This window comes from Pseudonaja textilis, chromosome 1 (assembly GCF_049901715.1).
Source record: "Pseudonaja textilis isolate UNSWEBS1 chromosome 1, rPseTex1.2, whole genome shotgun sequence".
In the NCBI taxonomy this organism is placed as follows: Eukaryota; Metazoa; Chordata; class Lepidosauria; order Squamata; family Elapidae; genus Pseudonaja; species Pseudonaja textilis.
This window is the reverse complement of record NC_141990.1, coordinates 270,085,356-270,112,146: the sequence shown is the minus strand read 5'-3', so window position 1 is coordinate 270,112,146 and position 26,791 is coordinate 270,085,356. Positions and strand designations below refer to the sequence as shown.

The 26,791-nt window shown below is 38.7% G+C and overlaps 1 protein-coding gene across 1 annotated transcript in view; it reads right to left on the bottom strand.

The window, feature by feature from the left end:
• Window positions 1-26,456, bottom strand: part of LOC113438543 (cytosolic phospholipase A2 epsilon-like) — a 63,107-nt gene extending 36,651 nt beyond the window's left edge. Inside the window, exons 1-6 of the mRNA XM_087921778.1 lie at window positions 26,365-26,456; window positions 25,944-25,985; window positions 16,694-16,766; window positions 12,109-12,245; window positions 8,145-8,276; window positions 7,341-7,381 (exon numbers count right to left, since the gene is read on the bottom strand). Coding sequence (XP_087777904.1) covers window positions 7,341-7,381; window positions 8,145-8,276; window positions 12,109-12,245; window positions 16,694-16,766; window positions 25,944-25,985; window positions 26,365-26,391 — 452 coding nt within the window. The 5' untranslated portion in view covers window positions 26,392-26,456. The remainder of the gene's footprint in view (window positions 1-7,340; window positions 7,382-8,144; window positions 8,277-12,108; window positions 12,246-16,693; window positions 16,767-25,943; window positions 25,986-26,364) is intronic.
• Between the last annotated feature and the right edge of the window lie 335 nt (window positions 26,457-26,791).

Here is a 26,791-nt window from a genome sequence, read left to right as displayed (position 1 = left end):
AACTACTTGCCTAAAGCCTCTCTTAACAATTCCTCCTCTTCTTGTTTAAACAGGCTTCTCTTTATGTTCACTAAGTTTGTTTGCTTGCAGACATTTGATTATCAGACTAATTAACTTTAACAATGTGGGGTTTCAATTTCTTACTTAGTGAAGCAAGTAAGAAGCAGCATTTCTGATTATCCAATAGCACTAAGTTGTATTGGCTATTGGTTTTGACTGGTTTTGTCATATACCGTATATAGTAAGTCCTTCATAATATTTTACATGATAGATGCCCACGATAGAATGTTAAAAATCCCAGTTATCTTTATTAATTAAAATTAAAAATCCCGGTTTAGTCTGTAAATTGAACTTGGCATTTTGGTCCAGTTTTTAAAAGGCAACATTTCATAAAAAGTGCAACAAACAATTTTTTAAAATATTAAGCCATTGTAGTATGTCAGATATCACAGAATGGGCTCCGAATTAGTCCTGTGCAGATGTGACACACAGTGAAATTTTAGTAGTATAGACTGAAAATAATTCCATTGTTATGCTCCTCTTCTACTGAGCTTTAGTTTGTAGGATCTGTTTTACCTTTGAGGGGGGGTGGGCATGGTGGCCTTGCAGTTAAGATGGTGGGCTTGTCAACTGGAAGGTTAGACCCGAGTACCTTGTGATGGGGTGAGCTCCCATTTTTGCCCCACTTCCTGCTAACCTAGCAGTTCAAAAGCATGCAAATGCGAGTAGATAAATAGCTATCACTTCATTGGGAAGGTACAGGGGTGGAATGCTACCCGTTTGGACTGGTTGTTATGCCAGTAGCATCCCACCCCAGGTGGTCTGTGCACCTTTGTTGTATAATCATACTGGCCACATGACCACTGTCTCCAATCAATCCCTAGGAAAGAAAACCCTTGATTCCATAGATTCAGAGAAAAAGTACTTTTACTAGGAAAGAACAGCAACAGACAGGCAAAGTCAGAAGCAAACATGCTTGAAAAGAAAAACTGAAATTAACCCCAGAGCCCACCCCTTAGTAGCCAGGCAACCAGAATCCAATTGGCAGCCAGGAAGATGTTTTGGGAACATCTCCAGTCCACAGGCATCCGTCCTCCTATGTGCATGTCTTTCCCAGGACAGTTGGCCTTGAAGGTGTTAAATAATCCAATCTGGCTTCTCTGAGGAAATATATGTTGGTAACTACTTTAAGTTTTTGTAAGTTTGTGTTTGCATCATTATCAGTAATAATATGTTATCTTTTGTCGACCTCTTTTTCAACTGTTCTCAAATTTTCAAAGCAACGATTCTTTCTTTTGCATTATACCACAGGGAATTGAAGCATGATGGTTAGAGTTGCTGGTGAGCAATCTGGTTTTCCTTCAAATAGTAGTGAGTAATTGTTCAGTTCAATTCTTCAATTCAATTCAGTTCAATTCTTCCTGCGATCCAAGATATTTTCAATAATTTACCTAAGCAATCAATCAAAGACATCAGTTGTTCAGGCCTTTCATTAGGGGTAGCTTGCAGCTGGGAAGACCACAGCAGAGGTGGTATTCAGCAGATTCTGACCAGTTCTGGAGAACCAGTAGTGGAAATTTTGAGTAGTTCGGTGAACTGGCAAATACCACCTCTGACTGGCCCTGCCCCCATCTATTCTCTGCCTCCTGAATCCCAGCTGATTGGCTGGGTCTTCTTTTGTTGCCCTGCACAGGAGAACAGAGCTGGAAAGCAGGTTACTGGGGTGGGGAGGGAATGGGATTTTGCAGTAACCTTCCCCCGGGATTGGGGTGGGAATGGAGATTTTACAGTATCCTTCCCCTGCCACACCCACCAAGCCACGCCCACCAAGCCCACAAAACCAGTAGTAAAAAGTTTTGACTCCCACCACTGGACCACAGCCTTGACAATATGTACCTTCAGTGACAGTATGAAGTGTGTTGTATCTCTACATGTTACTATTACACAGTATATAACACACACATATATGTGTGTGTTATATGTATATGTGTTATATGATAGAAGTGTCATAGTTTTTCTCCCAAGAGCAGGTATCACTTTATTTCATTATTACAGTCACTATACCAGGGGTGGGCAAACTACGGCCCGCGGGCCACATCCGGCCTGTTGGTCATTTTAATACAGCCCGCCTCTGAAAAAAAAATTCCCCTCTGAAAAAAAAGTCGGGGCTGGCCAAGAGACCCCGCGCTGCGCGCCAAAAAATTGCACACACAACACGGAGCTGGGCAGCCGCTTCCCTGGTGGTGGGGCCGAGGCCACTGCCTGGGGAACACCCACTGCCTTCCCTCACCAGGGCCGGGCAGTGGCATGTTGCCCTGCGCCACGTGGCCCCCGGCTGGCAGCATGCTTCTCGGCTGGTGTCCTCCTCCTTGGCCATACAGAACAAACAGGCAGAGAAGGAGGAGACCAGCCAGCTGGTTGGGGGAAGCTTTCTGCACCGAAAGAGGCAGCTACTAATCTCCAGCTTTGCTCCGCTTCTCCAATGGTCCGACACCACCCTGTTCTATGCGCCAGCTGCTCGGACTTGCTGGGCCTGACACATAGAACAGGGCAGCGCCAGATGTTGGAGAAGCAGAGTGGAGCCGGAGATCATTAGCCGCCTCTTTCGCAGCACAAGAAGCCTCCCCCAACTGGCCAGCTGCTCTCCTCCTTCTCTGCCTGTTTGTTCTGTATGGCCGAGGAGGAGACCAGCTGGTTGGTTGGGGGAAGCTTTCTGCACTGAAAGAGGCAGCTACTAATCTCCGGCTTTGCTCCGCTTCTCCAATGGTCCGGCACCACCCTGTTCTATGCGCCGGCTGCTCGGACTTGCTGGGCCTGACACATAGAACAGAGCATGCTGCAGGCATCTCACGACAAGCCCCAGGACATGTGGTCACCTGCTGGTTGGCCGGGCCAGGCCGGGCTGGAAGAGGCACATTCTCCAGAAGGAAGAAAGCGTGCTCCGGGAGGGTGGGTGCCGGGAAAGTGGGCAGATGTTCCAGGACCACTTAAAGGTTGACTTTAAGAGTGCCCCCATGGAAGAAGCCGAGCAAACGTAGTGGTGGCAGGGGTGATGGGGCATGTGTGTCCCTCCACAAGGAGTATGAAGGGAGGCAGACACCGCACCTCTCAGGAAAAAAGTAGGTGCCAAAGCCCTGGATGTCACCTGGGAGGGGACTGTGGAGGGACCCATCACATGCCTTTGTTGCCCCCGCCGCCTCTACTTTTGTTCTCGTTCTTGGCTTCTTCCATGGGGGTGCTCTTAAAGTCAATCTTTAAGAGCTGGAAGATGTTAGATCGCCACCAACTCATCCTTGGGAGAGGTGTAGCCCCTGAATACACGAGAAGTCTTGGGCAAAGTTCTCTGACTTTTAAAACGCATCCGTGCTGTGTTTGCCTCCCTTCATGCTCCTTGTGCATGCTGGGAGCACCTAACTGGAGCAAAAGAGAGCGAAGTTGACTGCTATGAAATGAGCACCTTGGCTTCCCCTCTTGCTCCTCACAGTTGCCCTGAGCTGGTGCGGTTCTTTACCTGGGCAGCCAGACGCCCACAGCAGCACCCGCAGCAGCAACAGGCAGTTCCGCCCGAGCTCTGCTCAGGTGTCTGGCTGGGGCTGTCAGGAGTTGCTACCACCGGCGCAGCTCCATGCGGCTCTAGTCCTGCGTTGCCGTGGGAAGGGAAAGGCAAAACCGGGAGCCACTGAGCCTGAGTCTCCAGTGCCGCTGCTGCTGTTGCAAAGTACCGCTGCGGCTCTTCCTTTTTGCCTTTCCCTTCCCGAGGCAACGCGGGACTGGAGCCGTGCGGAGCCGCGCCGGCGGTAGCACTCCTGACTCAGGGGGCCTCCGAGGGAAGGGGAAGGAGGAGAAGAAGGGGGGAAGGGGGGGCGATTCCCCCAAAATCTTGTGCTGACCCGGCCCGTCTGTCAAATTTTAAAAGTCAATGAGGCCCCTGAGCCAAAAAGTTTGCCCACCCCTGCACTATACCTATGAATTCTAGGGAGACAAAAATCTATTACTACTACAAATTCTTCTTCGCCTATTTCTTCTAATTCTCTGCGCTGAGTATATCTTGTCTATTGACATAATCTTGCTATGTTTTAAATCTGGATCAATTCAATGCTCAATGCAAAATATACAGTGGGTCATTGCTCTGCATGGTATGGATTTCTTATTCCAGTTTGCACCCATTCATCTATTTTGTGCTCTAACATTAATTTTTTTCTTGTCAATATTTTGTTGCCATATGAAATAGACTAAAAAAAGAAGCCTTAATATAGTTTCTTCATCATCAAAATTTAAAAGCCTGTTTACATATATGTGTTTCATAACTTTTTATAAGTAACCAACACATTAATCTTCTCAATCTGGCAGATACTACAATCCAGAGAATCAGGATGATTCTAGAGGCAGCTTCGTTTTGATTCTCTGTAAAATGAAATTATAGAAACTGTGCACCAACTGCCTCATGTGATCTTAATATTAGACTGGCGTTTTCTATTTCTGTTCTGGCATAATCCTAATTCAGGTTTGAGCTATCTAGAGTCCTTGGTGTGAAAGTTATGTGGAAGTTATGTGGCTTGGGACCAGGTTGCCTAGGGGGCCATCTCTTCCCAATAATTTCTGTCAAATTTAGTCTAGTAGATTGGGGGGTGCTACAGGTGCTGCTGTCAGCCAAGGAACATTATCTGGCAGGACCCAGAGGCATATGGCCTTCTCACCATATGGCTCCCAAGAATCTAAGTCCTCATTTTACCAATCTCAGAAGGGTGGAAGGCTGAGTCAACCTTGAGCTCCGCCAGGATCAAATTCCAGGCTGTAGGCAGAGTTAGCCTGCAATACTTCATTCTAACCACTGTGCCAACAGGGCTCCTAATAATTATTATAATTCTTGATTGCCTCTATGCTTTATTTGTAAGTGTTTTTTGTGTTTTATGGTTTTAATTTTTATGATATTGTTCACCACCCAGTCAGTTGGATTGAGATGGGCAGCAGCTACATAAATTAAATAAATGAATATTGTGAATCGTAAGGTAAAAAGAGTTACTAAAGGATGTCAGCAGGACATCCCTTCCTATTTAGATATGCCTAAATAGTATATTTACATTCAAGCAATATAATGTACCATTGTGTTTTCCAGGATTCAAAAAAAGGCCTTTAATCTCAGCTCCTTTAACCTTTTAAAATCCAGGAGGTTTAGGAATATCAATACTGCGCAACCAACTGATCCACCGAGATCCTAATGCAAGAATGCCATCACGTGGAGTCTCACGATTTCTAACAGCACTAACAACAGGTCTATTACGTGGTCTTTGAATCCTATGAAAATAGAAAGAGCATTAAGAATTGTTATTCATGAAACCCAACATATGAATACGTGAAAACAAAAACACACTAGAGAAGAATCAAAATAAAAATGCAACTTACCTTCTCGCTCATTGCCTGACTCCACACATGAAGCCTCTTGATTCATCTACGGATGTCTATCCTGAGAACTGTTGCTCCATGTGGTTAGTACCAGTCCATTGGGTTGTGTGATATTGTCACATTCATATTTACCAAGTTCAAAACATGAGTTTCCCATATGTTAACACTCAGCTTACACATTATGATTCTAACTCAGAAAGCAGATACATGCAGAATATAATAAGTACTCACTGGAGAGGTGAAATATGCTGGAAAGCCAAACACCAGAGTTTTTCATGTTGCTGTGTTTTTTATGTGTTCGTGACTGGCAGTGTCACGATAGGCACACCCCTATTGATTTCTTAATGTTTCCTTCAAGACAATCTTGATTCCTGGTGTTTATGTATGTAGTCATAATATGTAGACATATTCATATTTTCTTGAAAACAATGTGGAAATTATTTTCCACTGCTTTGTTTTGGGATTTCAAAGGTGCTTTTTCAAGAGGCAATTGGACTTCTGGTTTTTCTTTGAAGTTGTTTCACTTCTCATCCAAGAAGCTTCTTCAGCTCCTTTGGGATGTTGTTTTTTTCTTTTAGAATGTTTTTCAACTTCCAGATTTGGTTGGTCTTCAATCCTGGAGTTTCCTGGTGATTTTTCATCCAAACATTAATCAAGTCCAACCCAACTTAACTTCTTCAAGAAGCCCCAAGATCAGATAGATCTTCTGATTTCTTACTCTTGCCATTGCATTGTTCCAAGTATATGAAGGAATAATCATTGCTTCCACTGCCATTGCCAATACCATGACCATGACCATGAGATAAGATTTGGCTGAAAGGAAGTAGTATGATTGGAGCCACTGATATGGAAATGTGGAGGAGCTTTAGAAGTAGTGTGTGAATATAGCATATGATACTTGGCCAATAACTCTCTTATTGATATGGTCAGCAACACAACAATTTTCAAATTTGAAATATGACTCAGGCAAACAAGAAATATTTTCTGGTTTCCTTCTTATTTTCAGATGTGAAAAGTAACTTCATCTACTGAATCAAAACTGAATTGAGGTGAGTCCAAACGATCACTGAGTTTATACATAGACTATGTCAGTAATTACTAGCAAAGAGGTTGCCCACTGAAAAAAAGGAGTACAACTACAATATTGCCTTAGAGGACACTTCCTCTTTATCCGTTGACCCAAAGTCTGTCATCTCTTCCCTGTTCCCTCACCTAGCAATCAAACCAATTAATCACCCATGTTAATTGGTTGAATAGCGCATGCAAATCCATTTTAGGTTTGTTTTTCTTTTAACTGAAGTTCTGTAAATCCAGCATTTTGCACAACACAAAAGTATGTTAAGTAGAGGTGTCATATGGACGCTGCACATAATCACCTAATTAGTTGCATAATTAACTATGAATTGCATTTCTAAAAGTTTATTTGGACACAGCCTTTGAAACCACATAATTTATTTTCAGTTCATGCATCAGCTGACTTTTATTTTCTGTTCAATAACCTGTACATTGTGATACCTATAATCTCTGTACAGTCATTTGGCGCAAGTACAAGCACAAGCAACTGACATGGGTTTCCTTGGTCATAATTTTCATGTTTCTCCTTGACCAATTTTATTGTCTGTCTCTACCTGAGTGTTTTCCTTTGATCAATTTTGTTGTCTGTCTCTACCTGAGAAGTCCATTTGCCTGTGAACTTCCTGATTGAAGCACCACTGAGTCAAGATGTTGTTTCTCTATGTAGTATGATTTCAGCTGCTAGCTGTTATAGCATGCCTTTGGAGTGACTGACAAGATAATTTACTAGACTGCAGAAGTTTCTCTATCTTATATAAAGAATGATGCCCTATGTATACCACTTATTTTTCTAGTAATTATAATTGCTCTATAACACCTTATAGCTCTAAGGGATATACTATAGCATTAAAGGTTGTACTCACATGCTTTGCAACTTAAATTCAACATCCAGCTCTTCTTCTGTCTATAAAAAAGTAGGAAAAAGAATGATTCTCAATGAAGAACAATTTTCCTTTTCCAAATAACATTAATTTATTGTAATGGCATTGCATGTATTTCAAAGAATGCAATGATATCTTTTGATTTCACCTTCATATTAAGAAGATTCTAGAAGCTTAGTATTCGTTCTGACTTATTGCTTGTTTTTCACTCTTGCTTGGTAAAGAAAAAGGAGGAATTTTCACACAGCGATAGGACCTCAAGATTTTTAGGTTGGCACTGGTTTATCTGTGTATAGTTCCCAGGCTTTTGTTTACATTCCAGCATTCTGTAAATTTGCATGAGAAACAGATACACAAAGCCAGAGTCAGGTCTGCCAATCCTGGTACCATGCAAACAAGCTCATTAAGTTTTGGTATCAGGTTTCAATAAGATCCTGGTATTGCCCTTTAAGCTGTGAGCTTTGACATAGAATTAGCCTTAGGCCCTCTGTGACTTGGCCAATTCAGAGCCTCTCTACTGTTGTGTCATTGGGGTCCTAAAAGCGGAAGGGAGGTTTCTTACTATCTTGCTTGGTATATTGCGCTTTTGTGTTTCTGTTTAAATCTATCTTCTAAAATTGATAATAAAAGCTTAGGAATGCTGAAAAGGTCCTAACTATGAAAAATGATCATGTCACAATTTTCGGCGCCATTGTAACATTGAATGATCACTAAATGAACTGTTGTAAATTGACTGCTATCTATATTTGTTTCTTTTTATATTTTTAGCACCATTTCTCCACTTACTTCAGGATTTAATTTGAAGCTCACACGAGTAATTTGTCCTGTACGGAGTTTTCCAACATCAAAGAGAACTGTGTAAAGATGATCGTCTTTGGTATATTGATCTTCATCACAGAGCTTCAAGTGCAGAGTGTTCTAATGATAATATAATATTATTTAATATAATTTTGCAAAGAAATGAACTATTATACTGTATGTTGAAGCCAGAGAATGAGTTCTTAAACACCCCGAAAAGAGAGATATAGATTAAAATCTAAATTATACGCCTGATTAAGGTGCACAAATAAAATATATAAAATGAAGAAAATATACTGTATTACTCATCCTTAAAATAAATCTGTAGATAGACAACATGTGTCTATCCAGATGTTCAGTTGCAACTTCCATCTTCCTTTTACTATTATCAATACTGTGCAGAGTTGATGAGAATTGGAGCTTAACAAGTGGCATCTTATCCCTAAGTAGCTCTGGTCCTAGTGAGAATCAGTTAAAATTTGTCTAGATTTCTGATACATTTTCTAAGCCTTGCATGGCAAAATCCTTTGTTCTGAAACCTTGATACTAAATTACATAAATATAAATACTAAAGCAATCACAGTTCAATGATAAAAAAAAAAACCAAAGGCAATGATACTAGAATTTGATTAAACATAATTTTAAAGTCAAAGGTATTACATGTTTTTTTTCCTAATTCAGCCTAAAATGTTTTTTCTAATTCAACGACCAAATAGTCCTCAAACCTGCTACTTGCAAGAATTTCTTTTATATCTATTAATAACTAAGGTTAAAAAACAAGCAATGGCATTACATCCTCATCATCAATTTCTTGTCTTATATATCAAAAGCATTAAATGTGTTTAATGTACAAAACAAGAGCATTACAATATTAGATAATATTGTAAAATAAGATATGAGAATATACTAAGAAAAATGAAAGGAGATATATTAGATTTGGAATTGAATAAATGAATATAGAATTGAGATAAGAATTTTAGATAATATCAAAAAATAAGATATAAGAACATGAATTGGGATTGGATAAGATAAGCTTAATATTTAATAATGACAAGAATGGTGCAATATGAACTTAAACAAATAAAATGAATAGGTAACTATGGTCATGTTTGTATTGAGAAGTAAAACCTGGAGCCACACTGCTTGCCAAATGAGAATTTTTCATTTAAAAAAAATAAAATGAAAACAGGGAGAAAATTGAATAATGGAATTATTAGGTATGTTTAATTGATAAGGTGGTAGGCATTTGGAGAGAATAAGGTTGAAAATAAATATTGAAGAAGTATGAATTAATATGAATATAATGCCGTGAGAGGTGTATGATATACTGATGCCACACTGTTAATGTATTGTTGTTATATGTAGATTGAAATAAAAAAAATTGGGGAAAAAAGAGCATTACAATCAGCCTAAATATGAAACCAGCTGTTAATAACGTCTATTATTTACTGAAATTTTTGACCAGGTCCTGGACAGAAAACAAATACTGATTCTCCGCAGTCATAAGATATTGTTTCAGTTCACTCATCTGACATTACAAGAATTAGACATGCTAAGTACCAGCACATATTAGCAAGCAATATATATTCTTTGACGTGTATATCATCATGTTGCCCATACAGGTTTTTTCCCCCCTCAAAATTAATTTTGTTGATTCATTTGTCTGCCTTAAAAATCAGTACATCATAAGGAGCCACTCTGTGAGGGAAGTATGTGGTTTCTAAATTTGATATATATAAAAATTAAAATGAGTCTACTCGGTGGTCTATACAGTGTAACCCTTAATCTACACCAGCTATGAATACATTGCTCTAAGAATATTCACTTGTAATCTTTGCTAGCTTCTTGGAAGGGATGATGACAAAGATTTATTTATTTATTAATTTAATTTCTATGGCTGCCAAGTAACTCAAGGCAGTGATGAGGATGGTGATGGGTTTATTATTATTTGCCAGACATTTGGAATGGTGCATTTATCCAGTTGTATTATCTGGATTTAATTTTATAAATCATCTTATTAATAGTGTAACTGAGATGGAGCTAGAAATCGGAAGGAGAAGATCTCCTTTAAGTCAAGCTTAACTCAAGGGATTTTATGAATAATGTGGGACTGATTCTCCTCTGCCTTCATGATTGTTTGACTTCCCATTCCAACATCCAACCCTAACGTTCCCTGAAGGCCTCCTATTCAAATGCTAACCAGGGCTTGCCCTATCATTCCAGGTAAAATTACTGTGGAGATCTAGAAATTATAATAATGAGCAAATAAGAATTTCAATTATTTAGTTGAGCATTGCAAAAATGTTTCCCTCTGTGTGTTAGTGATCAGTCATCTAGGTTAACTGCATGCAAATAAATCTCCGTACTCCGTACTAGTGTCTCTCTGTTGGATGTCTCATGCCTGAACCAATTATTAATTTAATTTGTTTATTTTTATCTCAGCTGTATTATATTTTATAAATAACTCAAGGCAGCAAATATACGTAATATTGCTTCCTCACAATAATAATCGGTGCGTTGAGCTGAGAGAGAGCGACTAGCCCAAAGTTACCCAGCTGGCTTTCATGCCTAAAGTAGGAGTAGAACTCATAGCCTTGTGTTCATTCCTTTTGTAAATGATTTTATTAAAAGATTTTAAAACAAAGATACAAATTAATACAAACTGAAACAGTGTAGGGAAGAAAAAAGAAAAGTAAAAATAAAAAAAGAAAGCTAAAACTGCAAGAGAAAAAGAAAAAGATACCAAGAAGTTGCTTCTGATTTTCTTTATACTAGTTGTAAGTACAATTATAAATGTATCACTCTCTAAAGTTACATCATAACTCTCTTTTTCTCTAATCTATCCTAATTATCAAAATAAGAAATCATGTTTCTTTTTTTTTACACAAAAAGTCTCTAAGTCCCTTTCCAATAGTCAAAATTTACATAGATATTGTTTTTTGTCTAATAAAAGAAGTCAATTTGGCAATCTCAGTAAGTTCCATAATCTTCACTATCCATTCCTCTCTTGTAAATATTACCAAATTTGGTATTATGTCATATTAATTGAGTGTATTCCAAAAGATCCCCAAAGATATTAAAAATCAGAAGGAGTCTGATATTTGTTAGTTTTGACTAAAAATATCATTTGTTAAATAATTGTAGCAATTAAAACTATAAGCAAATAGTAATTATGTATTACTAGCTGTGTTTATGCATAGATCCTCAAATATGCTACATATCAGAAGCTCACAAAAGCTTAAGCCTTTTAATAAACTTTGTTAATCAGAAAAAGTGCTATTAGATTTAGTTTTGTTGTCACCACAGATTTACATGGGTTTCCCCCCACCCCCCTACAAACATACCTCACCCACTGTTCCATTACAATAATTGGTAAGCATCTCATGTTCATCCATTATATAATTCATGGTAGGATTTGGGAAAGAGACTTCAATAAGGATTTTTTATTCCTAAAGAGTTTTGTACTTTTGCAAATCTTAGAGAGCCTCCTCAAACCTAATGACATTTTACCACTGTTCATGATTACTTCCATAATCAACTCAATATAAATTGGTGAATTGTTATTGAATCATATAAACCTGTTAAATACTACAAATATGATTAATAATATGCTATCTGTAGCAAAAGAGGGATATTTAGAATATGGAGATTGACATAAAAATAAGATACTGAAATGGTGAATAATCAAAGAATATATATGTATTAATATGAAAATTTATAAGATTGTCAACTGTATTGAATATGAACAATATTGTCATATTTATTTTAAAATGTACCTCACTGTCCACACAATGATACGTTTGTAAATAAGAAAATAACAAATGTATACAAAAAAAATGAATGCTTCCATAATCATTAGGTAAGTTTTCACACTAGAACAATTGGTCTGAGAGAGAGTGAAATCTGTCTGAATGTTCATATTTATGGCAAAAAGAAAAATACATAATCTTACCTTTATACGGCTGTCGATCCTATAGGTGAAAGCTTGATTCCACTCAGGATTTTTTGAATTGGGAACAGTTTCTGTCTTAACTACCTCACTTGAAGAAGTTGGTAGTGTAAGAGATACATAGCAATCAGATTCTGTAACTATAGAATAAGAAGGGAAAATTGTGACCGGTGTTCTTTTAACACCAAAACAATTAGAACATGAATTGTATTGTGTATATAAGAATCAGTCATAAACTGCAAAAGGCATGAGTGGAAGAAAACAAATGTTTTCCACAAATTTAGATAAATTGAGAACAGAAAGTTTGTAGGGTGGCAAAAGACTCATTAAATGTTTATTGATCCGATTGCCCTAGTTTTAGTTTCCATATCACAGTCATTGCAACAGAAGACAACAATAAGACTAAGTTCTGGTTTCTTCAAATGCAAGATCAAGGTCATCAGGCATGACCACTATAGTGCAGCCTCTGTACTAACTTAGTCAGATAACAGATAACAGATAATCAGAGTTGGAAGGAACCTTGTAGGTCATCTTAGTCCAACCTCCCGCCCAAGCAGGAGACCCTACACCATTCCTGACAAATGGCAATCCAATCTCTTCTTGAAAGTCTCAAGTGGTCTGTAATACCACACCTGGAAGGGTAATTACTCTGGCTCAGCAAATTGCAATCTTCTTGCTTGCATCAGCAGCTAAGTTAAAACAAAGGAATGGTATGCTTTTCAAATGAATTAAGTCAAGAAGAAGTAGTTCAAAATAGTCAAGCCTCTCTTTGCAAAATATCCCTTTGCAAGCTGCAAACCAGCCTTTTTACTCCGTAAAGTGTTTTCTTCTCTCCACCACCCACCTCACAGTTAATCTGAGCAAATACAATAGTCAAAGCCCAACCAACACTTCTAACAATGAAGCCAGGGTGACAATTAAATTTTATTTCAGCATCATTTGTCATATTTGAGAAAAGTGGGATAACTGAGGATGTGCGGTACATGTTTCCAAACTATTTGAAGCTAAACTTTTGCAGTGTCCTGCATGAGTAACAAATTGCAATCCTGCATGTGAAAAGGGGTGGTTTCAAGCACATTAAAGTGTCTCAAGCTTGAGAGAGACCATGATTCCAGATCTGATTTCCCATTTCAAAGCACTGTTTTGAGCTCAAAATATGACATTTTGCAAAATTTTGAGCTTCAAAACAAAAATTTTACACACTCTTTAGGATGATTCATAGCAGCATAGATGGCATCCAAACTTCTTCCTTCCAATTCCTCTGTCTTCTAATAGCTGCCACTTGAGATAGTTAGATAGCTTTCTCCTTCTGCCAAGAGCTGTTATGCTGATGTATAACATAGAAAAGCATTCCTTCACTTGGAAAAGAAGGGCCTTTGAAAGGAAAAGATAAAATCCTAGTTCAAAGCATCATTGCATAGACCAGGGGTCTTCAAACTTGGCAGCTTTAAGACTTATGGATTTCAACTCCCAGAATTCCTCCTCCAGTCATGTTAGCTCAGGAATTCTGGGAGTTGAAGTCCACGAGTCTTAAACTTGCCAAGTTTGAAGACCCTTGACATAGACAAATCAATAATGACAGCTCAAACACCAAATAATCTAGTTCTCTGGAACAAAATATACAACCTCATTCCTATTGTTTGATTTGCTTCACTTCCTTTTTGATTGTGTGGTTCCCTTCATCTTAAGATCATATTTATTTATTTATTTAGTCAAGCAATTATAAGATAACAGGTATAAGTATAAACATAGTTATGAATACATGGAATGGATATATATAAGAAAAATAAAAAGAATCAATAGGTCAGGGACGGTAGGCACGTTGGGGCACTTATGCATGCCCCCTACAGACCTCTTAGGAAAGGGGTGAGGTCAATAGGAGGCAGTCTAAGGTTAAAGTTTTCGGGATTTGGTGAAGAAACCACAGAGTCAGGTAGAGTATGCCAGACATTGACCACTCTGTTGCTGAAGTCGTATTTCCTGCAATCAAGTTTGGCGTGATTAACCGTGAGTTTGTATCTATTGTTTGCTCTTGTGTTGTTCTTGAATCTTGTTCTTGAAGGACTGTATAGACATTATTACAATAATTCCATAATGGCTATAATAAATCATGATTAATTTCTCAGTGTCCAGCAATGGATTAAATTATATAATTGTTCAATATAACCGTTTGCAATATTTGAGGAAAGCAGTGGATTTCAGAATATTTCTTCTTACTATTTGGGATCTTCCAGAGGGTCCATTTTAAGGGAAGCCATGATGTGAGAGAAATTTGTCCTCCTAGAATTTTGATTTTGTGAATTGATCTCTTTTCTCTTTAAAAAAGTCAATACATACAGTATGTGCCATGGTTTTTGTTCCTTATTTATTCTTCTTCTTTTCCCAATACATCAGTAGCCTTTTCTCATGAAACTATTAACATAATGATCTTTTCTTCAGTCAATTCATTCACTTTCACCTGTGTTCATCACAAATTGAGGGATTTTTGATTTGGCTGGCTATATTTTAGTTCTCTAGCCTTTACTCCCACCCCACCCCAACACACACACTTTTGTTTTTGAATTTTTCTCCCTTGGGGAAGGAACCTCAGCATATTAGTATAGCTGGAACCAGCATCATACTGGACAGGGTCTGGTGAGTTATCATGCATTCTTCTCCCTTTTCACCTTCCAGTGGACATATAGGAGAATGAAAATAAAATGGCCACAAATAGAGCATTTCTAGAGAGACCCTCATATCTGCATAACACACAGGCCTATCTTCTTGAAACATGTAATATAAACAGGACCATGGATTTCCTCATAAATGTATTGTCTTAAGCCTCTTAAGAGTCTGACATGACTACTGGTGATATGATAGCAGCCTTGCAATATTTGAGAGGCTGTCACAAAGGCGGGGGGAACCTATTCTCCAAAGCAGCTAAGGGCAGGGACAAGTGTGATGACTTAGGGCATGGCACAAAGGCAACACCGTCAGATAAGCAATAAGAGTCCCTTCATTATCTCCAACTTTGCCCCCAGTGTCCAGGTTACCTTCTGGCTGGAGAAAAATTCTCCCAGGAACAGCCTTTGACTGCAGAAAATTCAGTCCAAAACAAGATAAACCCAATCTGTAACTGAAAGTCCAAACAAGCCAAATTGAAGTTAATTAGGAGCAAGAATTTCAGACTTGAAAGCACGGCAAAACTCACACAGTTGGGAAGATGCCAGGAACACAGATAAGCTACAACAATACAAGATAAAGTCACATTTGCTCCCAACAGCCTACCGCACACAGCTTGCCTTTTTTATAAACTGTGTTCCCAGCTGCTGCTAATGAAGGGAATCAGGTCCCTTTCCTCCTCCATAAGCCACGCAATCCATATTGCTCTCTTCTCCATTCCACCCTACATGCCCTAGGATGAAAAGGGGGTGGGTCTGGGTCTTCCTTTGAACTCCTTCTCCCTTGTTCTATCTCTCCCCTGCTCTGCCAAGCCAGACTTTGCCCTTCCCCAGTTTTCTCCACAGCCAAACAGAGCCACACTCCTATTCCCTGTCAGCTGTTCAGGCTTCTTCCTCATATTCACACTCCAACAGAGGCATGACAACAAGAAGTAGCAGGTGAAAAGAGATATAACTAAGGAGAATTTCCTGACAGTTAGAACAATTAATCAGTGGAATGACTTGCCTTCAGAAGTTGTGGGTGCTGCAACACTGGAAGTTTTTAAGAAGAGGTTGGACAGCCATTTGTCCAGAATAGTATAGGCTCTTTTGCTTGGGCAGGAGGTTGGACTAGATGGCCTCCAAGGTCCCTTCCAACTCTGTTATTCTGTATTCTGCTGACTCTTCTGTCAGTTCAGTTTCTTCAAATCCAGAACAGTAACCAAACATTGGAAGAGAAAATACTACTTTCATTCAGCTTCCATTTTCAGTTTATTTAAAATAAGTAGCTGATTATTTTAGCTTATGCCAAATAACTAATTCTGTGATTATTATACCATTATTTTATTTGGCATTATATTTCATTTTAAAATGGGATTGTTATAGGTCGGGCACCCAAGTTATTTCATTTATTTATATGCCCATCCATATGGCCATCCATTTTGCAACAGTGACTTCTGAGCAGGTAAGTATAGGTAAAAGTTTTCCCTTTTCATTAATATACCATAAAGCCCCAAAATTCAAAATAAACAATTCAGTACAAGACAACTAGATATGAGTAATGATTGACTGTCCAAGAAATGCCTTTCCATCTTGTCTACAGAATTTCCAACCCAAATGACCTGTCCAATATAAATCTTTTCATTCCGCACCATCCAGTCAGAGCTGGAGAAGCTTCTTGGATGAGAAGCGAAATGTCTTCAAAGAAAAGCCAAAAAGTCTAGTTGCCTCTTGAAAAAGCATCTTTGAGACAACCACGACTTGGATGACTGAGAATCTCAATCGATATTGTTGAACATTATAGTGGCAGTTATAAAGAAATTATACTATGAATTGTATCTTCTGCTTTCTTCCATAAGTTTTAGAAATCTTTGTCAATGTAATTTATGTGTACAAAGAATGATCCAGATAGTGTTATAAGGGGTTCCATCAACAACAGAGATACTTACGTATGTCTGCCTTCTTTATATTTCTGGCTCTCATTATTCTAACTGTGAGGAGTCTGAATGGAGTTTCTTCCCTCTGTTAATAAAACAACAGCAACATATAAACGTCAGTATTTGTGTGATTAGATTTGGAGATATGGAGAACTACGAATGGGATGGAGAAGAAACTGTATGTAAGCTTCAGAGTTAGAGGAGTAAAGGCCCTCCTGAGCACCGTACATAGCACCCAACAAGTCCCAATAATGTCTTAAGCTCAAAGGCATCCTTTCCAATGATCACACTGCAATATGCGGAGGAGTTTCCGATACAGCTACTTTAAGGAGTTGCTGCATCAAAAAAGCCTTTTTCCTTCAATTCTAAAGCTCGGCACAATCCAAATGGTCGGTCAGAACGGGATAAAAGTTAATAGCAACCAGAGTTGGTTTACAGAGTGCCCTCTCCAGATAAGGTAAGACCCTATAAAATTTGTATCAGAGCAAATGTTGAAAACCTACCTGGAATTGACCCAGGCTGCTTGGACTGTTTTAATATTTATTTGGGTGTGTAGATGGCATGAGCACAGGCACTTTTTATTTGTTGGACAACAGTTCACAGAGAAGCACTAGACCCATAATGGCGAACCTATGGCATGCGTGCTACAAGTGGCACACAGAGCCATTTGTACTGGCACGCCAGCCGCAGGCAAACTTACCTCACTGTGCATGCACGCTCCTCACAGCTAAATTTTTTTTGGTTGGTTTGAGGCCTTTTTCGGCCTTGTAGAGGCTTAGAAAAAGGCTCAGCAAGGCTTTTCAGGATGAATTATTGGCCTGTTTCATCAGTTCCTGTAATACGGGAAGTGACAAAATGGACCTATAATTTGGCCCGAAAAGCCTTGCAGAGGCTTTTTCCAAGCTTCTGGGAGGCTGAAAAAGGCCTCAAACCAGCCAAAAAATCAGCTGTGAGTAGCAGTGCAGGTCAGGGGATGGCATGGGGGATTGCACCCGCATGCGCAGGGGGTGTGGCAGAGTGGGCACATATTGCATTCTGGGTGCTGGCACGTGAATATGTGCACTGGTGCATGCACAATTTTTGGCACAGGAGCCCAAAAAGGTTAGCTACCACTGCACTAGACAACCAGCACTCAGCCTTTCTGGCCAAGAATTCCTCAAGCACATCAGTAGCAGAGTGACTGGTTTTGCTGCCCCCAGCAAGTCTAAATTGTTATCCCTTCACTAAAATAAAAGAGACTCAATTGCTAGCCTTTCCCTATGTTCTATGTGCTGCCTCTCAGGTTCCTAGTATGGCTTGTGCTGGAAACTCTTCAGTATATACCAGCACCCTTCTAAGCAAGAATGGGATGAACCCCCAAAACCCTCCAATAAGCACAGGGACCACCTCTTAAGTGTTCACTGCCTTGAAGGTGCACTTTCCTGTCCATGAACACAACAGACCAACAGAATTATGTTTCAAAGTTGCTTGCAGCTGAATGTCCCTGTGATGACCTGGAGTGTAACACAAATCCAAAACGTAAATAAATGTCCTTTAATGCCTCCAACTTGGTCCCACTATTCAATAATTCTCAGTTGGAGATAAAACTTATTCAAAAATAGTCTTTAAAAGAAAGCAGTACAGTCCGAACTTAATGAGCAGGTAGAGGTGAAATAAAAAACCCCAAACAAACTACAGTGAAAGAAATTCCACAACAGACCGGGATAAGTAATTACCAACTTCAAGGAGATAACAATGCACTTTCTGTTGGAAGGACTCCAACCAAGATAACTTCAGCCCAAAATAAAACATGCTTTGCTTCTGGCAACACTGTGTTTTAACCATCTCTTTTATATACTATTCTCCCCAGCTGCAACCAATGAGGGGGATCATGGCTGCTTCCTCTCTCGTAAGCCAAGTTGTTTCCTTCTCCATTTCTCCCTGCGTGTCCTAGGATGAAGAGGGGATGGGCCTGGTTCTTCCTCTGACTTCCCAGCTGGCCTCTGTCCTTCCCCAGCTTCCTCCACAACCTCCGGAGTCATACCTTCACTCCCTATTGGCTGTTCCTCCTCTCCCTCACAGTCCGACTCTAACAAGGGCATGACAGTCCCTGACTAAAACAGTGTATTGTTTAATAAGGGGGCTCATCTTGCTGGGTTTATTATTTATGTCTGGAAAATCTCCTAATGAGCTATTGCTGTTATATATTAGTTTTTCTATTAGTAACATTGGCATATGCTTCTAAACACAATAACAGCAAGATGACATATTTATATTTCGTTATTAACAAGGTTTATAAGGCTTTCCAGTTCAAACAGTGTGTCTCTGATTGGCCTGGCATAGAACATTAAACAAATAGTCAACTCCCTTCCTCCCCCACATACACACATACACACACTATATAACACAAACTATATATAATATCTAAATGTAAAATTCATAATGGTGACCAAGTAAAGTAACAAAATAACCGAAGGGGCTCTCAGTCTCAATTGGTCCCTAATGCCTAGAGGAAGAGCCAGATCTTAACAATTTTCCTAAAAGTGAGCAGAGTTAGTGTGATTTCATGATGTTAGCTTTGTCTCTCCTTAATTTTTTTTTATGGGTGCACACAAACATTTGAGGGGCAATGTTTGCCTTATGATAGCATAAAACATATTTTGTAACGTATGTCCCACAGCCTCTATGAAGATATGATAACAACACACACCCCTGCAAAAAAAAAAACCCAGAGAAAACCACTAGCAAAATTGCAATTTGAATGTTCAGCCCAAAGACCCAGCCATGGAGATTTACTGGAGGGAGACATATAAATATGAATATTATTAGATAATCTTGGTAGTGTTGCATAACAGAAACCATCAGAGTATAGTCCTCAAATGCAAAAAAAAGTGTGCATGCAACCACACATAGACTTATCAAATTCATGTAGTATTCACATCGGAGTGCCAGTCCAATTCCATGTCTGGGTCCTTTGGCTGAACATTCAAATTGCAGTAATGATAAACAAACAGCTTCATCAGCTGTGAACACTGTATAAAAAGGAATATCATTTCTCCTGCTTCTCTAGTGGTCTGTTCAGAATAAACATGTATCCCCCATCCTCCAAAAATCATTAATTGCTCATTCTTGAATATTATTGATCTACAAGCCAAAAAATAACTCAGCCAGCAGCAAACCAATAGCAGCAACTATTAGGACAAAAATGGCAATATTCCCATGACAAATGCTAATCCCTACAAATGCAAAATAGCCACAGTTCTATTCTGACTTCCCTGGGATTGAAATATGCAAAGCAATTTGTACAGAATAAATTGCTTCACATAACAGATAACAGATAATTAGAGTTGGAAGGTACCTTGTAGGTCATCTAGTCCAACCTCCTACCCAAGCAGGAGACCCTACACCATTTCTGACAGATGGGAGTCCAATCTCTTCTTGAAAGTTTCAAGTGATAGCGCTCCCACAACTTCTGATAGCAAGCTGTTCCATTGGTTGATTGTTCTCACTGTCAGAAAGTTTCTCCTTATTTCCAGGTTAAATCTCTCCTTGTTCAGTTTCTGTCCATTATTCCTTGTCTGGCCTACAGCACTTTAGAAAAAAGCTTGACCCCTTCCTCTCTGTGGCAGTCCCTCAAATATTGAAAGACTGCTATCATGTCTTCTCTGGTCCTTCTCTTCACTAGACTAGTTATGCCCAGTTCCTGTAACCGTTCTCCATATGTTTTTAGTCTCCAGGCCCCTAATCATTCTGGTTGCTCTTCTCTGTACTTTTTCTAGAGTCTCAACATCTTTTTTATAGTGTGGTGACCAAAAATGGATGCAGTACTCTAGCTGTGGTTGCCTTCTTGTGGGCTAGAAGTTAATTTGATGAACTTGCTATGCAGTAAGAATTCTGGCCAAGTGCCCTGGTCTTGTGAAATCAACGTGGTAGTGATTACAGCAAAACACATCCTGAATAGTAGGAAGCTGGGGCTGGACCAGGATATGATGAGACATCACATCAAATTATTCCATTCTGACCTCACAAGGTGAAATTAGCACTCCCCAACCAACTCGTGGGGAAAGCCAACTATATGAAAATTACTGTGTGAATCAGCTTCCATGTCAAGTTATATCACATTGCTTATGTATGGATACCAATAGTATGAAATGGAGGAAGAGACACTCTTGGTGACTGTTTCAACAATCGTAGTCGAGTATATTCCTCCCACAAAGAGATGGAGGGAAACAAAATATGGAGACAAGAGTAAAGATCCAACACAATAAAATGGTTTTTGGACATGCTCATTGCCACTGAATCTGGAAGTAAGTAAACCATTAATCAGTAATTCAGTGGTCACTATCTCAATGTATTTTCATTATTCAAATATTACATTTTTTTTAAAAAAGAGTAATTAAAATTTCTGCCCTCCCATTCCAACTACTCACAAAATGACCTGGCACATACATTTCTCTAATCCAGGGGTATCAAACTCACATCATCATGGTGGTGTCATGTGATGTATTGGGACTTCCCCTTTGCTAAACTGGGCATGGGCGTGGCCAGTGCATGATGCATCTGGCCCACAGGCCAGTAGTTTGACAACCCTGCTCTAACCCATGATTTGCTTAACAGTTCTTTTTTGATTAAACTACAAGTAGATAACTTCTTCCATCATGGATTATAAGCCAAAATGTGTGGTAACATTAAAATCATACAATATGTGATAATGGGTGATAACCAGAGGTGGTATTCAGCAAGTTCAGACCAGTTCTGGAGAACCGGTAATGGAAATTTTGAGTAGTTCAGAGAACCAGCAAATACCACCTCTGACTGGCCCCACCCCAATCTATTCTCTGCCTCCCAAGTCCTAGCTGATTGGCTGGGTCTTCTTTTGTTGCCCTGCAAAGGAGAACGGAGCTGGAAAGCAGGTTAGTGGGATGGGGAGGGAATGAGGATTTTACAATATCCTTCCCCCAGAAGTGGGGAGGGAATGGGGATTTTACAGTATCCTTCCCCTGCCATGCCCACCAAGCCACACCCACAGAACCGGTAGTAAAAAAAATTGAATCCCACCACTGGTAACACTAAAACAAACTTGAATAAACTATGCTATGACTTAATGTGAACTCAGTCAGAGAAAGTATATTTCAAAATATTATTTTGTTTAAAACATTAGAGCACACCACTCCCAGTGTTTTAACAGCACATTGTCCATTCTGCTGTCATGGTTACTTTACATCAAGTACAAAATTTATCAAAAATCCAGTCTGAAAGACCAAAACTATTTGCATCATTCAGCCTTTATTGAAATAATATAAAGTCTGTCCTCACTATTTTACTATTGCCACAATAATGACCCTAAAAGATGCTAGATATTTCCACTGGGGTAAATAATATTCCAAAGAAATAAAAAATAGAAGATTTAAAATGAAAATAAGATTGATGGGTTTGGGGCTATTACAAATCATTTCAGCTACAAGTTACTGGCTATGATGTAATCAAAGTCAGGTCCAAGATTAAGAAATGCAAATACTTGTTTAATTTACTTCAGTAATACTTAATGCTAAAGGAGGAAGATTATCACGCTTCTGGTTTAAGAAAAAACATTACCACCGCTTGAAAATTAAAACACATATTATAAAATGTAGAAATTACAACAATTATTATCAAATTATTATAGCCAACTAACGTCATCCTCTGGAAAAACCACAAGCAGAAAAGGGGCATACACTGGCATTAATTCAGATTTAAACTCTGACCATTAAAAGTATAAAAACAGCATGCCTTATACTACAGATTGAAACTTCAATGGAATTAATTATATAATCAAAGAGCTATATACAAAGCAAATTGAAGAGACTCAATTAGCACCTATAAAATTCAACAGTCTTTCTAATCTAGTGTTTCCTGAATGTTTCTGTCTGCAGCTGCCATCATATCAAGCAAGAATTGCTATGACAAATAAACAGAAAGATAAATGAGCATAATCAATGCCATTACATCATTTCTCAGGGATGCCACAGGATGTGATAAAAAGGTCAAGGTGGTGGCTACAATTAAGATAGAGAAGCTCCACTGGTTATTATGTGTGTCACATGTGCTAATCTTGACTTTTTTTTAACCACGCCTTGTATACTCCTCTATTTTCTCCTCTCGCTGAATGCAAATCATGCCTTGACTCATCAAATAACAAACAAATGTGGAATGGCAGCCTAGAAAAGGATTTAAAGGGGAAACTTCATTATCTAATTAGCCTACAAATTTATGAAAATCATGACCAGATTCATTAAACTGAAAAAAAATATTACCCCAAAATAATCTTCTGAAGTGAAAGATACATAAATGGTTTGTCTGTTGGACAGTGCCAAGAAAGTAAATATTCTCAAGAAGATAAATTTATCAGTGTGCAATGTGCACATTGTGTGCACATTTTTACATGTGCCCACCCTTACGAACTTCCCTGTAAGCAGGAGACAAAGTGGCATTGCTTTATTTATTCCAATGAGATTTCCGTAGAAAATAAATTTTTATCCAAACATTTATAATGTCTTACAGCAGCACCAAGGATGACAATACACAGTCTGGAAACAGCGATGGATGGGAAATGCTATAAATCACTATCAATTATATGTGTGGAAATGACTTTTTTTAAAACAGCTTTGTGACGGAACAACATTTAACAAATATAATTTTTCCTAGCATGCCACAGGGAATGGATATTCAACTATAAAAATCTGTGATGCAATCCTGTGTGCATCTAATGTTTAATTCAAAGACACACGTTCATTGTCAGGTATGTTTAGGATCATGTCGTCAAATATCACCTTGGGTCTTTAAACCTAGAAATTACAGCCTGGGACTGTAAGACACAACCTCTATGAAGTTCCAGCTTAGCTGCTTTGCAAAAACTTCTAGGAAAGGAGATGATGGTTTCAGCAAAAGTAAATAGGAAAACTGTTTATAACAGTTGTCCCAAAAAGTTCTTCAAGAGGCAACTGGATTTTCTGGTTGTTCTTTGAAGATGTTTTGCTTCTCATCAAAGAAGCTTCTTCAGCTGGATGGTGGAAAATAGAAGGAAGGGTTTATATATTCTTTGAAGATGTTATAAACATCTTCAAAGGAAAACCAGAAAGTCCGGTTACCTCTTGAAATAGCACCTTTGGAACTACCTTGACTTGGATGACTGAGAATCTCCATAGACCTATTACAACAGTTATTTAATTCAATACATGATCATGTAGTAGTTGCTTTCAGTTGGCACTTACAAAAACTCCATCATGGGCAAAGCAAAATAACTCATTAGATCCAATGCATATTCCAAGGATATGGAATGTTCACTTTCAAGAGAAAACAAACAGAAAAGATAGAAATTAAGTACCTGGGGCTCTAATAGAAACATAGAATACCGCAGTGTACCTGAATGTGCTTGTTGTCTCTTCACCCCATCTGGGTGACTATTTGACCACAATGTATCACTCTGTTGTGGTTTAACATTGCAGATGAGCAGAGTTAGTGCGAATAGGAATTTGGAAGTATGGGCATTTGTGAATTTCAATATGTCAGATATGTCAAATATGGCAGACTCTTATGAATAGCAGACACTGATATTTACTTTTCACATAAAACAAAAGGACACTATCAACTGAGTTAAAAATCTGTGTGGAAGGAGGATGAAAAATTAATTTAATTTAATGTTAATTGGCCAACAGAGCGTGCTAACAAAACTTGCCTATTTTTTACTTATTCTTTAATGGTTTTATTACTTTATTACTATTTTGGTCCAGCGGTATGTGCTATTTATATAAAACAATTCAAAAGTTTTTGTACCTATAATAAAGGTAACTTTGAGTGCAAATATATTTTCAAGGTGGATCTCAAAAATTCAAGAACAATTTGGGCATCATCCATACAGTTCTATACCACATTCTGTACTTGTGCACCAGAACTAGTACCTGAAAATGGAGAGGCAAAGAGATGGGATATGTGCATAAATATAATGAAATGTACATTGTACATCTTCCTAAAAGATTCTCATACATCCATGAAATAAGCTAAGAATAAGAGAATGAGAAAAGTATATAAAGAGGGGGAAGGAAATCACCTATAAATAAAAGAAAAATGAAAGGAAAAGAAAAAAGGACCTTATAAGACAATAGTCTCCAACTTTTCCAGTTCAGTGGACTGGGAAAAGTGGGGGCAGTGGCAGTGGCAGGGGGAAAGGGGATGATTTTACACCCACCATGTCCATAGCCCAGTTTTGAATGGGTAGAAGCTCAGCACCAGGCCGCAGACTGATGATTAGGGGGCCCTATATGCTCTTGATATAAACAGTACTAATTTATAAATCAGCCTACTTTGGGCTCGTGGCTCATGATGGCTCGTGACTCATGATCTGAAAGGATTAAGGGACCTATTCACACTTATTGTATTGTCCTGAACTCTTAACCAAAAAATGGGACTGAAAATTTCAACTCTGCTTACTTAAGATAAGGTGACCAACCATCCTCCTTTAGGGACAACAGTCCTCCTTTTGTAAGTTCTGTCCTCTCTCAAAAAGTGTCCTCCTACATGTCCTCCTTTTTTGATATTTGAAGACTAATCTGTAATTCTCCGTATTTGATCGATGCCGATCCGATCCATTGTGTGTGATGTGACATATTTGTATTTGACATGACAATTCATCAAGGCTCGGTACAATGCGGCGAGATGCCATTATGAGACGCATGCGCTCCACACAGGAGAATTGTTTTGAGATAGTGTGCCACACACAAGAGTTCACCATGTGCAAAAGTGTGCCGTGCGCAAGTGACTTTGGTTTTTTCCTTCAATTTATTTGTGTCCTCCTTTTCATTGTAAAAAAGTTGGTCACCTTACTTTAGAGGATCTGAGGACTTCAAAAGTTTAGTAGAAATTTCAAAATAATCTTACAATTGCAGTTTTGTTATAGCTGCTGTTATTGCTGCTGTCCCTGAATTTCATGGTTCTGCATCACTCTGGTCTTTCTGCCTATCTGTATAATACTTCCCGATTTGAAGAAGAACACAGAGAGGGGTTTCCTGACAATTCCTAGCCTTGAGCTTTAATGGATGCTTGCAAAGAAGATGTCAATTGTTCAGTGAAAGACAGATTACATCCACAGAACCCATTATCTACTATATAAACACAACAATCCATGCCGGTCCGTTTTTCAGAGTAATTCACTTTTTCCCAAAGCATTTTTGTCTAAAATTAAATGAGAACAACTACAAAATATAGTTGTGATCATTTTTAACTCAGCAATCATCCATTTTGTACATACCTTTTCCAGCTCTTCTCGATTGTTGGCTATGTTGGCTATGCCCTAAAGAAAATCCAAAGTACAGATATTTAAAACACTAATTTCAAATACTCATGTGATGCTTTTCAATTATTTACTTGCATATGAGTACCACAATTTTCCCATTAATATTGTTTGTGGGGGCTCCATTACTGAAGGTTTTTAAGAAGATATTGGACAGCCGTTTGTCCAGAATGCTATAATAGGTTGTGCTGCTTGATTAGGGGTTTGGACTAGATGGCCTCTAAGGTCACTTCCAACTTTGTTATTCTATATTCTGTATGTAAGGATTTCTATATTCTGTCTAACTTTTCAATGGAAAAGAAGCATAAATATTACATGACATTTCTAAAACAGTAGAGACAAAAGCAACAGTAGAAACAAAAACAAGAGATTGTCTTACCTCAAATGAACTGGTCCTTGCACCCATGGTAGTATCAATTGCATATAGTTCACTCCAGGAACTGAGAATGGGAAACAGCAATAGAATCCACAACTGACAGTCTCCTGACTGAAGGAGACAAGAAGATGTTTTAAAACATGATTCATGACCACACCTCTCTCTGAATTCCAGAAACATTGTTCCCTCCCTCTCTTCCTTAGCCTGTTGAGGTAATCGTCTTGGTTAATTTGAGGCTAGACTGCTGCCATATAGTCAGATATGAAGGAAGTCAGAGTATCCAGTCAGTGATTATATTTTTATGCTGAGTCTACCATAAATATGGCCCATTCTGCAGTTTGCAGAGACAGAAAGTCAGAGAATCAGGAAAAAGAGAGCATAGACCCAAGAATAGAGTTAATATATTAAACATTTTAGGGTGGAGGACTGG